This window comes from Xyrauchen texanus, chromosome 39, assembly GCF_025860055.1.
Source record: "Xyrauchen texanus isolate HMW12.3.18 chromosome 39, RBS_HiC_50CHRs, whole genome shotgun sequence".
Classification (NCBI taxonomy): domain Eukaryota; kingdom Metazoa; phylum Chordata; class Actinopteri; order Cypriniformes; family Catostomidae; genus Xyrauchen; species Xyrauchen texanus.
Genome location: NC_068314.1, coordinates 26,519,775 through 26,535,203, shown reverse-complemented (window position 1 = coordinate 26,535,203; position 15,429 = coordinate 26,519,775). Strand labels below are relative to the sequence as shown.

At 36.3% G+C, this 15,429-nt stretch overlaps 1 protein-coding gene and 1 pseudogene across 1 annotated transcript; both read left to right on the top strand.

Annotated features, from left to right (window-relative positions):
• The window catches only part of LOC127632371 (calcium-dependent secretion activator 1-like), a 160,082-nt pseudogene extending 156,869 nt beyond the window's left edge, over positions 1-3,213 (top strand).
• A 9,404-nt stretch (positions 3,214-12,617) lies between these two features.
• LOC127633009 (fez family zinc finger protein 2-like) lies at positions 12,618-14,874 on the top strand. The gene is made up of 4 exons (XM_052111867.1): positions 12,618-13,418; positions 13,560-13,694; positions 13,820-13,952; positions 14,426-14,874. Exons 1-4 carry the CDS (start codon positions 12,618-12,620, stop codon positions 14,677-14,679), a joined length of 1,323 nt encoding a protein of 440 aa, XP_051967827.1. The 3' UTR covers positions 14,680-14,874.
• Positions 14,875-15,429: the final 555 nt, after the last annotated feature.

The window sequence follows — 15,429 nt, the reverse complement described above, 5'->3', positions numbered from 1 at the left end:
ATATGGCATACTACCTCAGAACAAGCCCTCACCACATATCACCCAGGTTCCCTATTTCTCAGTTTCCTACTTCTGAACCCCCCAATTTTTGTCCTTCTTAACCATAGCCAGGAACTATAACCGCTTCCTCTGCAAATTCCTTCAAATACTTTTCTGAAGCTGCACCTTTTTTCCTAGCTGAAGTCGACCACAACATTACATCCGGCCTCAAGGAGGTAATGGCAAAATCGGTTGGAAATTTTAGCTCAATACTACAATTTGTGTAAAGAGGAAAATTATGTTATGTTATAGTATTTATTTGTCTTCCTGCCATGCTGTAGAATGGGTACAAATGATGCTACTATTTTTCTTCTACAAGAAAACATGGTATTTTTACCTCTAATGGTTAAAAAAAAAGTAATGGGACACCATATACGCATATGTAAATAAAGTATAACCTATTTGTGGAAAGTGCCAAATATAAAAGGTGTATTACACATTTCTGTTAATGTTTATATGTCCTCTATGAAGTGTTATAGTTTGGGATTTTTTATTTCATTTTTTTTTCTATATTATATTACATTTGTCATTACAATTTAGTTTAGTTTTCGTTAGTTTTCACACTTTGTCTGTTAGTTTTAATTTTATTGGTTTTTATTTCAGTTTTAGTGTTTTTTATGGCTGCCAAAGCTGAGCGTTTTTACTAGTGTAATTTAAAAAGTCTAACATCATTACATTTCTCACAGAAGTCTTGTGTTACCTTTATCTAGTGGTATTTCCATGTTTAATGTGGATTGTAAATGTTGCAAAACTTATAATATAGGGTGAATATGGGTAAAGTGACAAAGGAAATTTAAGCTTGATCCACAATGTATCCACATGCATTTCCTTCAATGGTAATAATTCATTACTAAACCAATCTTTGGGGGAGTAAACAATTAAATGGATAGTTCACCCAAAAATGAAACTTCTCTCATAATTTACTCACCCTCATGCCATCCCAGATGTGTTTGACTTTTCTTCTTCTGCAGAACACAAAAAAGTTTATGAAGAATATCTCAGCTCTGTAGGGGCATACAATGCAACTTAATGGTGAACAGAACTTTGAAGCTCAAAAAAGCACAAAAATGCAGCATAAAATTAATCCATACAACTCCAGTTGTTAAATCCATGTGTTCAGAAGCGATGTGATAGGTGTGGGTGAGAAAAATATCAATATTTAGTCCTTTTTTTTACTGTAAATCTTGACTTCAGCAGTATCCTTGGCAATCATGAATTCAAGCTTGATTATATTTCCTAGTACCATCTAGCACTCTGCAAACTCTACTAGAAAGTAGTACAGTAAAAAAGGAGTTCTCACCCAAAACAAATTAGAAGACATGGATTAAACCATTTATGGATTACTTTTCTGCTGCCTTTGTACAGCATAAAGCTTCAAGGTTTTGGACTCTTTTGAATTACATTGTATGGACCTACAGAGCTGAGATATTCTTCTAAAAACCTTTCATTTGTGTCCAGCAGAAGAAAGGAAGTCATATACATCTGGGATGGCATGAGTGTGAGTAAATGATGAGAGAATTAACATTTTTTAATGAACTATCCCTTTATCTTTTGGGGGTTTAAATTGATGATTTTACTTTGAGATGGGTGGCAGAGCTCATTTCACGATCACGGGTGGGAAAAGCAATGGTAAAGAAAATAACAGAAATTTGAGGTGAATCTTGTTAAGGTTATAAAAAAGTAAAAGCTAACTTAATTTTATGATGTAAAAGTGTATAAGAAAATATATATTTTTTTTAAATTCCAAATATTTTGTAGATGTTTTCAAGAAAATAATTTCCCCTCTGTCACACTTTACCAGTACTATTTCAAATAAATCTGGAATTTGGTCAAAGAGGGTCTTCAAATGTATTGAATATTTCTTCATTTTTGCTTTTTTACTAAGGTAGAAGACATCTTAAGCTTTCTTTAAATGTATAATGTTATTAGGTTATGTGGCATTTGGATAGTTAGTTTTGGAGTTATGAAAAAGTATTTCAATTTAGTTTAATTTAAGTTTTTAATTTTGTTTTAGTTAACCAAAATGATTTTAGTTAGTTTTCATTAACACTGCCTCTATGTTTTTACAGAAAAAGTATCGTGATTTCAGACTACAAGGTGTGTTGGACTCCACTCTGAACAGCAAGATGTATGAGACGGTGAGAAACAGGCTGGTTCTTGAAGAGGCAACAGCATCTGTAAGAGAAGGAGGAATGCAAGGAATATCCATGAGGGACAGCGATGAGGAAGATGATTAGATCCTGCCGAAGACAATTAGGTGTGGGCAGTTCTGTCAGCCATTTTTATCATGGCCTAACAATATGCATGTACACCGCTGTCTATCACTTGTATATGTTTAGATGTTATTAATGACATTTAATGACAGACAAGGGACCAACTTCAATGAAAATAATGGAACTAAAAAGTATATTATTTTCAACAAACAAAATAATTAAATAGAAGTATTAAAACACTTGACATATTATTTGGGGTAAAAAAAGGTAAAATGTCTGAAATCCATACCTAAATGTTTTTAAGCAATATGGAGTACCATTTGTAAACAATGTTGTGTGAGATGGTAAGGAATAATGGTTGTTGTGTCCCTGTTCAATGCAAACCGTATGGAGCTTCTTAAAAGTATTGTATATACATTAATGATGCATAACGGTGCATAGACCTATTACTTGTTTCTTTTGGAGTGTAGGTCAACTAACATGATTGTATGAACTTGTTCAGATGTTTATATATTCAGCTCACTTCCACAGTAAGTTATAAATCCACAATGTTTTTTTCACCCAAAATGTTTTAAGACAACTTTGTTTTTTAACGACTTAGGTAAGGTGATATGTTTGTAGGTGTATTTTAGAGATGCAATATATTCCAATAGCTTATTTGTGATATAATTTGAAAAATTCAAAATGTAAAAATGTATTTATTCTGTATTTGGGGAATTTCTCTTAAGCCTTTTGTTGAAACAAAGCATTTAGTACAGTTGCCAGTTTTCATCATTGCCACTATTGTTTTGTGTATATAGTGCTTTGAATTCCCCTCTGTGCAGTAGCTGCATGCCCCAATTGTTGGAAATCTTATTTGAAATCGAAACCTTTTGATTTTGTGGAAAGTAACTGGTTGATTCATCTTGCTTCTGCCTGATATGAACCTACAGATGGAATGCAAGAAATCGGGCTTACAAAAATAAAGTAATTCATACTCATATGTCTCTTTTTTTGTTCTTTTATTATTAACAGTAAAATAAATAAAGGTTGCAATGTTTCAGTCAAACCAAGTGTACCACTGGCAACCCCTGCTTGGTCTACGCCAGCTGGAGTATGATTCCTATACCTTCCTTATCTGTAACAGATACAGATACATGCAGATAAATCTTAAAATAAATTAAATTAGCCCCAGGATTTTTTACACTCACCAAATGCAACACAAGCTTCATTTAATTCTTTGTAACAGTTGACAATATTTGCACACAACCATGACTTTCCCACTCCACATACCCACCCACTACCAAGCCACCAAAAACAAGAAAAGGAGATTAACATTTTAGGATTAAGTCATAGCTCATCTTCAGTGCCAATATTTTTGGACAGATGGAGATTGACTGACCAAAGATGACACAGACCAGTCCCAAGACAGATCTTCTCAAACAGATTAACATTTTTCATATAAGATTTCCAAAACAAATCCGTCTGGTCTTCAAAACAATATATATAATCAAGGGATTAGATAATAATACTGTGACAAATTAAACAAAGATGCAATATTTTAAATATATCATAGTTTGCTTGAAAACACATCTGCAAGGATAAGAAAAGCAACTGAGACAAGGTTTAAAATAACGGTTCACTACCAAACAAGACTTGAAAACAGTAATCATCAATGAACGACAGCAATATAAATATTTTAGAGATGCATGCATTTATATCTTTACAAACTGCAGTGTATGCATACAGTGGCCTAAAATAAGTATTTAGACACGTCAATCAAACTTAAAGTTGCATATATTTAATTGCATTAGATAACAAAAAGCCACCCAAGTATATCTGCAAACAATACAAAAAGCCATTTATTGCATACATTTTTTTTTAGGTGATGATTTTTACTGGATGCATGACGTCAGTTGCTTTGCCTAAAGTGTTCTTGTGCTATTTGTTCTTTAAATTAAATGTCACTTGATCTTAAATATGCTATATTTTCTAACGCAATAACTTTGATACATAAAATAGATATGTTCCACTTCTTTATGACCCTACATAAAGATACATTTTGTTACAACCATGATGAAGATATAATTTCATGTAGGCTGACATTTACATAGTCATCTTGTTGCATTAAATTGCATGTAGTGTCCATTGGTGCATTGTTAGGTATATCAGAGGTGAAGTGTTTCGTTTAACCCCCTGGAGCACTGACTATGGGCTGTATTGCAGCACTTAGAGTGAGAGAAAAGAATGGAAGAACTTTAACTAGGAGATGGAAATTGCCTTTTCATCTCCTTACTCTTTATGATCCAAACCCACGGATACAATTTGCTTTGTTCCTCGGTGACGGGGCACAGGGCAGGGAAAGACAAATGAGAGAGGCCCAGTGTTAGAATATGTTCTTGAGGCCTACCGCTGTGACCTAATTGTGGGAATGTACACTTTCTCCGGTGCGCCACTCTCACTTTGATTCCAGTGTAATCAACAGAGGAGGAAAGAAATGCTCTGTCGCCATGCACCGAGTGCCATAAGAGGAGGCTTGGATATCATACATTTAATTTCCTCATAAATCCTGCCGCAATGCAACAATTTTGAGAGGGAGATGTCCCAGCAACAGATTAATAGGCAAGGAGATTTATTCTGGCACGATCTGAGCTGTTCTGGCTTTTAAGCCTCTATCAGGTTAGGAAATGGGAATGCTAAGTGTATCCAAATAAAAGATTCACCAATTGACCGTCACAACAAGAACTGGCCCCAGGTTGCGGGAGAGGGTCTTGGAGACGTGGATGCAAGGTGGGCCCCGACTTCAAGCACAGTGTGTGATTACAGGCACAAATACACAGACAAAGTAACACAAGATTACATTTGTGTGCCAACGCTGTGTTAGATTTAAACGTTTCAATTCAAGGCCAACAGCGTGTGTGGTTTCACCCTGACTAGTGGAACAGGTGTCACTGTGTGATGACAAGCCGAAGCCATAACTCTCACCTAGGCAATAGCCGACTGTTCTCAGAGGTGGAACTGCTTGTGTTGAGGGATTTGATGGCCGCTCGCATCTCCAAGTAAACCCTTTAAGTAAACAGGTAGATGTCAGATCCCTTCAACAAGGACAATTTAAAGCCTCTTATGGTTTTTTAAACTAACCCACAACCGTCTTATCGCCGCATTAGGATGGGAGTACAATGGGACTGATTGATTTTTTTTTATCTTTCAGTGAAATGAATAGCTTAATGTTTAAAGCAATCTCACATTATGTTCAGCTCATAGGAACACCACCAGGTTTAGTGTGAGAGAGAGACAAGATGAAGATGATGATGAGATGATCATCCTACTATAATCAAAAATGGCTCAGAGGATTAAGTGTGTCATATCTGGCCATGTGACTGGAATTATGCTGAGATCTTACTGTGCCTTACCACGATCTTATCTGCCCTTTTGGGTGGATGCATTGAAATTACTGGAAACACATCCACTACCAGTAAACTTTTGGACACACTTGACTAAATGTATGCTCCTTATTATCTTATAAAGCTTTTGATCTAAAGGCTTATGCTTAAATGCTTAAAATTAGTTTAGTGGACAAACATAATTTGTGCCACAAATCAAAGTGTTCATGTGTGAATTTCTTAACAAAACTAAATTTTTTATCATCTTTTTTTAAATAGATGAGTTGGAACCATATAGTATAGAAAAAGTAGTCAACAAGTGTCCAGCATAAATGGAAAATCCTTGAAAAAGCACCCCGCTGATACATCATGAAGTTTAGGTTGAGAGAATGTCCAGAATGTGTCTGATGTATGTTTAACCTGTAATACACTTCACTCGTTGCAAACCTTGATGTTTTATTTTTTCTGTGCTGCACAGAAGTTATTGGTTACACTTCACGATAAGGTTCAATTCAGTAATATTTGTTAATGAATTAGGTATTGATTTGTGAACAAACAATCAACGACATGGTATATTTTTTTTATTATTTGTATTTTCATTCATCGTTGTTAATGTTAGTTAATACAGTAAAAAATACAGTGATTCATTTTAAGTTCATAGTGCATTAACTAATGTTAACAAATACAACTTTTGATTTTAAAAATGTATTTGTATATGTTGAAATTAACATTAACCAAGTTTACTTAATGCTGTAAAATTATTGTTCATTGTTAGTTCATGTTATATAATGTTAACAAATGAAACCTTATTGCAAAGTTTTACCAAGTTATTTTTATAGAGTAAAAATATGGGTTTCAGCGAGGCACTTACAATGGAGTTGAATGGGGCCAATCTGTAAACGTTAAAATGCTCACTGTTTCAAAATTATAGCCTCAAGACATCACTTAAAATTGCTTTCTTTTCTATTCTGTGTACATTTTTCGATTTCTTTGCCATGACAATGTAAACCCTAAAACGACCTTAAGAATTATGATTCAAATAACTTTACAGCTCAAATAATACAGAAGAATTAATACACATGTAAGTGCTTTTATAAAATATTAGCTTCACAGCTTTGCCTTTAAACCTCTAATAATTGTCCCCATTCATTTCCATTGTAAGTGCCTCACTGTAACCTCATTTTTTGCTGCTTCTTTAGTATTTCTTCAAGAAAATTTGAGATGTCATAATTATTTCTTTGTGGAAATCAACAAATGCTGTGAATAAAGCTTAACTTATATTGAACCCAGAATGTTCTTTAAAGAAGTAAACTTGTTACTCAACTTATTGTGTAAAAGTTGAATCAGTAAGTGACATAATGCATTGGCATTTTATAAATGCTACTGCATATTACCATGAAATGGAATTACAAATCCATGGTGTTGCGTTGTACTACATGGCCTCTCAACAGTGATGTCATGTGGGAGTCTAATAACTTAAGGCATCTAAACACAAATATGCTTCAAATAAGTTTAAAGTGGATACTCAGGCCCTTAAGAGCAATGAGCTCACATCCTCTGCAGCCAATCAAATCTCATACCCATTCTACACTCATCCATCTGTTCTTGGAGCCTGGAGTGAATATGATAATGTACAGATTTACAAGACACATCGCCTGCATCCCGCCGTTCCTTCCATCCCCATAGCACTGGAGGGGACATTCCCTTGTCCATTTTGTGGACCATATTAAATTTGGTCGACAGATGAGGGACGTGAATTGTGAATAGGAAGGTGAAGTAGGGTGACTCAGGTTGCCCTGCACCCGCGGCTTTGTCAGGCTTCCTCGCCATTGTTCTGGAAAAAGCATTCAAACCTTTTGCTCTAAGCATCAAAGGTGCAGTTGAGTCCCCCCTTGCTTTGGAAACCACCGTGCCATTCAGAGCTGACATTAAGGAGAACCAACTGAACATGCACATGGGTCAGAAAAATAGAGACAGTTCGAATGAGCAGGAGCAAAAGTGGTTCACTCGGCACTTGAAAGAACGTTGGGACTTGAAAAGGAAAATAGAAAAGAAAGGTGTACTAAAAGACAATTTAAAAAAGAAAAGAGCTGGCTAAGAGAGCATGCACTAGATAGGGAGCAATGTATGGCTGAGACAACCACACAATAGCAAAAATCTATTGAGGAAATACTGTGTCCATGCAAATGTTTGGCAAATGTGCAGATCTGAGTGATTGTGTCTTGTGTCTATGTGTGTGTTCTGGGATGCTGATGAGAGGTGAACAGACAGGCAGTGAGGTGAGCGGTGTACAAAGGGCAGGTGAGAAACAGAGGCTTTGACGGCTACTGGAATGCAGGCAGGCTTCAGGACAGAAGATCTGGCTGACAAAAGGACTCAAGACTGCATTAAAACAAGCCATTTTTTGCAGTCCACAGCAACTTCCTGACAACACGGCTTCATTGCTGTTTTCTTAGCAATTTCGACAGCTACTTTCTTTTTCTCTTACTATTGCTATTTTATTTATTTATTTATTTTTTAGGTTGTGTTTGTTAAAGTAGGCATATTCCTTTTAAAACAGTGATGTGTTTAGGTGCTGAAGCTGCCAAAATATTTGCAGGGACGTGAAAGTTTACCTGGGGATTCAAGAATATGGTTTAGTGTGAAAATACATTATCAGACCATCAAATGAATGGATGGATGGATGGATGGATGGATGGATGGACAGATGGATAAAAAATTGGGTTACAGTGAGGCACTTACAATGGAAGTGAATGGGGCCAATCCCTAAACATTACATTTATTTTAAAAAGTATTTTGTATTATTTGCAAGACGTAAACAATGTGTGTTTACATGTTTTTAGTGTGATAAATTTCTTACTAACCTTTTCTGTGCATTACACTTCCCTACCATTTCAAGAGAATTCAAATCAGGACAGTGTTTCACAACTACTCAGCTAATTTTCCATCCAAATATTATATAACCTCTTTACTACATGGGTAACATCTACATACAACTTTTATTGTTATATATGTTGTTGCATTGTAAATTTTACCTATTAATTGGCATACATTGGCCAAAACTTCAATTTTACTATTAATGTAAAAAAATCTAAAATGAATATGTCATTCAAATAATTAAGTAATCAGTCTAAAAACTTTCAAAATCAAATGGAAATTTAACAATCAAAGGCAAACTAAGCAACAGTTCACCCCTCTATGTATACAGTATGCACAGAGCTCAAATTAAATCTATTTCAAACTCCCTCTTTGACAGTGAGAACAGATGGACTGGAAAATCTTTATTGAATCTGTCCCGAAATGCGCCCAAGGGTGGGATCCCTGGAACAAAGTGTGGCAAAATGTGTCTCTGGAGGTGTGCTAGTGTTTTGCTCCTCTGTATCTCCCTTGTCCTGCAATTCTAACCATTCTTAACATGTAATATCACTTTCTTCCTCATTTCACCCTTAGAACGAAAATGTACACTTGGGATTTAAAAGCTGCTAAATTCACAGGTGTCATTATTATAATATTGTAAAAATGTATCTTATTGTAAAAGACACATGCTTTTCAGTTCTTCTCTATAACCCGTCTGTCAGGATATAAGCACGGAGGCAGAGGTAAGTGAATCCAAACACAGCTTTATTTTCAGTGGCAAGAGTGTTAGGTGAGTATATAGTAAGTTCAGGTGCAGATACTGTGAAGATCACTCGGTGCAGGGCAGGCAACAGGTAAGCACAAACACTTCGGGAATATGGGCATCGGGTAGTAACAGCTTAGTGATATCAATCCTCTCTTTCAGAAGCAGTCTTAGCAACCAGGTTCGGAAGACTAACTGGCGAATCGGAGGGATACTGGAGAGCAGACGGTAGGGGGTACGAACAGGAGTCCTGGAGAACAACAGAATGAGGACACAGGGGTTAGAGGTTTTCAGGTGAGTAAACGTTACGTTTTTCAGCAATCAAGATGCTTCAGGGGCTCAGAAGACGAAGAAGAGAGGTCTGTTCCTGTTGGAGGCTTGACGCTGAACTGGGGTTATGGTGAGTGATTTATAGTGCGTGTTGATGAGGTTGCTAATAGTGAACAGGTGTGTGTGATTAGTCATCCGGGGAGAGTGATCGTTGAGTGGAGAGTGGAACCAAGCTTGGCTGATCTCTCACACCGTCAAAGTGATTTGTGGGTATATTTAATCAAAATAGCAATGCCAACTTATGAGCAGTTACATGAAGTAGGCTAATTACAGAGACAGTTTAAATGACTTACTTCTGTTGCACTTTAACACATGAATGTATCCTATAGCTAATGTAAAATATGACCCATGCCATGACTGTCTTAATTAGGATGTTAGCAAACAAGAAAGTCTACATCAAGTTTGTAAAAGCTGAAATGCACTGAAGACATTTGGCGCAATGTGCAGCTCAAACTTGACGCATATTTATGCATCGTGGCATAAATCGGCTGTCATATCGGATTAGAAGTTCTCTTCCACCTATATAGCCGAGGACGAGTCTCACTGTGATCACTTTTAAGAAAGACACGCTGGGAAGCGTCGAGTTTAAAACTTGTGCTTTTACAAGCGCAGTCAGCATGTTAGAGATGATTGGCAGAGTGTCTGTTGGAGTGATAAGACAATAGAGTAATAAGAGCACATTTGTTAATAGAATAGGTCTACTCATTTTACTCAATACTCATTTTCAGTTTTTTTTATTATTATTATTGTTTAAAAACACATCTTTTTTTAAACTGTAAAAAACTAAAATATATAAATAATACTTTGGTAAATTACTAAAGAAATTAATACGTTTGATTTATGTTCAAATGTACATCGTCATTAGGCTCTAAATTAATAATAACAATAATATTAAAAGTAGCCTATTTATTTCGTTTTAAGATTCCGTATTTTCTATAGCAATTAAGCGCGCCAATACAATTTGTCATGTAAATGATGCTCCGTATTTTGCTGTTTAAAGCGTTCTCTGCTACGGCTGCAGGTGTGCGTAACGGGATATCCAATTCACTTTTCCTCAATTCGTGATACAGGCCTAATAACAGCACGACTGCATCAAATAACAGCCATTACAGAGACAAATGAACAACAGAGAAATGTATATCCAAACTTCAAAATCTAAAAAGTATTCCAAAAATGTCTGACGAACGAATCATAAAAACATTCCATAACAAACATGCAATGTAACTGTTTAATAATGACAGTTTTTTTTTAAGTGAGAAAAATTACTATCATGCAATCGTGTTAAAAGACCTCATTATAACCACGCTTAAAAAAAATAAAAAAATATTTATTAAAAAAAAAAAAAAAAGCAGAAATGAAGTCAATATCTCCAGACGACGCAGTGTGAGCAACTGAGCCATATTCTCCTCACAGTAAAGATAATCACTATTTGAACTTGAAACGCTTCTGCAATAATTTGTTGTGAGTCTTAGGTGAAGTAGTCTGCAAACAAATGAATTCAAGCTGGCCCTCTTAAAAAAGACGAGAGGGCGTCTGGTCATTGTAGCAAGAACACAAAACTCTGGATTCCAGCAAACTTCTTGTACAGCTTTAAAAGGGGCTTTTTCATTTTGTGCTATACCTCTGGCCAGGCTAAGTCTTTTCTTCCCTCCTTTAATCCTTCCCTTTATTTCAGAAAAACTCAAAAACAGGTTTCACGCAGTGCTTTAGTGGCTAAAAGTGAAAGAGCTGCTTCTTTCGGGGCTGAACTCTGAATCGCGCTGCAAAATTGGTTCCCTGAATAGGTTAAGGAGGAAAAACGTTTAATAGGATCCGAGGGAGGTTCTGCACTCGCAACCTGTTCTCTAAACAGGTGGACCGGCTCAAACGTACAAACAGTAAGTATAAACCAGCATGGAAAAGCAATTTCAACGATAAGGATTAGCATCTTGCAATGGCAAATGAAACTAGCCGGACGGTCCCCAAATCCTTCTCATTAAACCAACCTGAGCAACACCTTTTTTTTTTTATTAATCAAATTAATCAATCAACCAATCAAATGATACTCTGAATATATGAAAGGTGAAAATGTGGTCATTTTAAACATTTAAAACAGATATAGCAGCATTATTTTGATCCTGGAACGTTTTACCCTGATAAAGGTAATGCCTAAAACGTTCCAGGATCAAAATAAAGCTGCTCTATCTGTAAAAAAAATAAAATAAATTATATATACAAAAAAAAAAAAAAAGAAAAGAAAAGAAGAAAAAAATATATATATATATATATATATATATATATATATATATATATATATATATATATATATATATATATATATATATATATATATATATATATATATTTATTTATTTTATTTTTTCATTGAAAACAAGTACCCTAATATTATAATAAAAGTCGCGACAATAATGCCAATAATGAGATCTAGATTACTGGCAGTTGTATTTTAATACACTCCATCTGTACTTCAAGGATCCTAAATGTGAACTGTGCTGTGGGTGTGTGACGATTTGGGACAAGAAACTTAAATAATAATCTGTAGGTAGTATCTGTCATGCATACCACCCCCGTGGCAATGTATAAATGAGTGGTAAGAGAAGGGACAGTCCTGGTGATGGCGTTTCCTTGTCACCCTGATAAGAGCAAGTGATGTCAGCTAAGCGCTCCAGACCGTAATCTTGCGCTGATGAGGACGTCTGCGAGTAAAATGTGACAGTGCAGTCACGCAGTTATCTTTGAACACATCTGCTGTGCGCTTTGGAGAAAAGGTAAACTATTCAACATCGATTCTCTGGCGTAGGTTCACTGTAAGATTTTCGCAAGTGCTGAATAGGAATCGACTCTGGGAGGGGTTTGTCTTATTCTCCGCTTAACGAGCTCTGTAATGTCCTGTTAATTTTGTGTGTACTAGTTAATGAGCATTAATCGGGTACCCCTGGATTCTATTGTTCTGGGAATGGCCATTTGAATGCAAATGTAAGCAAGGTGCTTATTAAACTGGTGCGTGTCCTGGCTTCTCTGGAATTAAACAGGAGAGGTCTGGGCGGCTGGTCGATGCTCACACCAAGTTCGGTAGGAATGGCGAGTTCTCTCCCACTGGAAGCAGTGATGTCCTGCCCGAGACTACATGACAGGAGCGGGGCCACGTCTGCACCCAAGTCCCTGGCCTTTTCCATCGACAGAATCATGTCCAAGACTTCGGAACCGAAAGCCGCCACGGAAGAACGCAGAGGACTTGAGGGATCAGAAGGGAAGAAGTCGGTCGGCTTGTGCACCCCTATTCCCTGCATGATTCCAATACAGCCGTTCAGCTACGACCTACAGGCCAAGGCTTTAATGAACTATTCTGAGTTTTGGAAAGTTAATTTCAGGGGAGCACTATGCACTTCAGCGGCGATGTGCAAATCCAGTTGTGGCGTCTGCAGCAAAACGGATTCAGACATCAAGAATTCTGTATTGCCGGGGACCCGGGTTATCAAACCCCAGGTTATACACCAAGCGCTGGCCATGCCTACCAACGGATCGTTGTGTTATATCAATTACCTGGACTCTGCTTATCATCAGTCCGAGCTACTGAGCGGGCATTTGTTTTCCTCAGCATTCGCAAACTCTCACGCACAAATAAGCGCGCAGAAGCTCCTCTTGCTGGAGAATGCAAAACTTGCCTGCGTTTCACCCGAGAAATTCCCCACACCTCAGTACCCACATAAGGAGCACCTGCCTGGACAGCTGGACCATATTGTGTGGGAGAATCACAATTTGACTGAGAAGAATGGAGTGAAAGCGCATAGCAAAACGAATAACTGTTCTAATGACGCGAAGCCCAAGAACTTCACGTGTGAAGTGTGTGGAAAGGTAAGTTGCAGAATGCATCATTTGTCAGTTTCAAAGGGATGTTGGAGAGCACATGCAATAATAATAATAATAATAATAATAATAAAAATAACTGGTGTCATGTGATTTATAAACCAAGCCCATTTTAATTTTCTTTTAAAGGTCTTTAATGCGCACTACAACCTCACGCGTCACATGCCGGTACACACAGGCGCAAGGCCGTTCGTGTGTAAAGTATGTGGGAAAGGTTTCCGCCAGGCCAGCACATTGTGCAGACACAAAATAATTCACACACAGGTAAGTAAATTACAGGACATAAATTGTAATTAGGTGTTTTAATAACACGCATATCTTAAATATTTTTATGTGTTGTGAATACGCTAGACGTCATTTGTGACCCAAGTGTATGACTCCGTTCACAGGAAAAACCTCATAAATGTAACCAGTGTGGAAAAGCTTTCAACAGAAGCTCGACATTAAACACACATATACGCATTCATGCGGGCTACAAACCATTCGTCTGTGAATTTTGTGGAAAGGGCTTTCATCAAAAAGGTAAGCATTCAAGCTCTGAATTTTCCTTAATTATATATAGGCTATATATATATATATATATATACATATATATATATATATATATATATATATATATATATATATATATATATTGGAGGAGGAAGAGCAAGGCCTTACATTCGTTTAAATGAGATCAGTTTAAACACGATTTGTTTGATGGTAAATACATACTCTTATAAGATTTTAACATTTGGTATGGGTCAAGACACAGACCTTTCACTCCTTTGAACGCCGACAGGTCTCGACTTTGATATTAACTACGTTTGACAACTTCTTGACTTCAACATACAAAGTGCTGATTAAGGAAGGCTTGAAAATGAAACTCTTCGGTTAAATGTAACTTAATTGTGAACTGTTGTTGACCTTTAATGGGGGGACATAACTTATTGCAATTGCCTTTGCAGTTGGAAATGCTTTGGAGTACTTAATTCGTTTCTATTGTTATTTTTCAGGTAATTACAAAAATCACAAACTGACGCACAGTGGAGAGAAACAATACAAGTGCTCAATCTGTAGCAAAGCCTTCCATCAGGTCTATAACCTCACATTCCACATGCACACTCACAACGACAAGAAGCCCTTCACCTGTGCAACCTGTGGGAAAGGCTTCTGTCGGAACTTTGACTTGAAAAAACACATACGGAAATTGCACGATAATGCCAGTTTATCTGCCGGAAACGATTCTTCCAGAGGACACCAAAACTAAGACGTGAACAGCCTTTGACTGGACATGGACTGATGAACCACAGGATTTTTTCACCGACATGAACTAAAATGAACGGGATGGAAGAAATCACATCATCGAGGAACTGTACATAGTCTAATAAACAAGAATAAAATAGTATTTAATGAAACCTCTGCCATACAGGGCTGTCAATCAGTTATTTGTAGACAAGATGAAACGAAGGCATTTCATAAATAAACACAACCTATGTGTAAATAAAAATGTTTGATAAATTTGTACATTTGTTGACGATTGTTGACGCGGTAAAGCACATATGCTAAAATAAAATCGTAAAAATTCTACAATAATGTCGGATCTTTTCAATAGTAGAACAAATCACTTTCATATGTGTAATCTTCATTTAAAATGAGTGAATTTGAATCGATTAACAAATATTCCAAATGTAGGCCTATTCTTCAATGGGTTTGAATGGTTTAGGAATTGTGCACAAATTTCATTTTAAAGTAAAAAACAAAAATTCTTTATTTTATATATATTTTAAAGGAATTAAATTGAAAAACACTGTCACTCAAGATTTCCGTTAATATATAATTTGTATATTCATAAACAAAAATGAAGGCGATTGCGACAAAATTGCACAGTTAAAAAAAAACAAAATTAGCCGCAGTAAATTGGACACAAAAACCTCATAAGGTATTGAGATCTCACAGTTTAGAAAAGTTGAAGGAAAAACATTACCCATGCATCAATCACATATAGCCTAATAAATGT

Excerpts from the sequence above, each read along its gene's own strand:
- LOC127633009 (XM_052111867.1), top strand. The coding sequence starts at position 12,618 with ATGCTCACACCAAGTTCGGTAGGAATGGCGAGTTCTCTCCCACTGGAA. Across the intron at positions 13,419-13,559 it reads CGTGTGAAGTGTGTGGAAAG|GTCTTTAATGCGCACTACAA; the intron begins GTAAGTTGCAGA and ends TTTCTTTTAAAG. Across the intron at positions 13,695-13,819 it reads ACAAAATAATTCACACACAG|GAAAAACCTCATAAATGTAA; the intron begins GTAAGTAAATTA and ends CTCCGTTCACAG.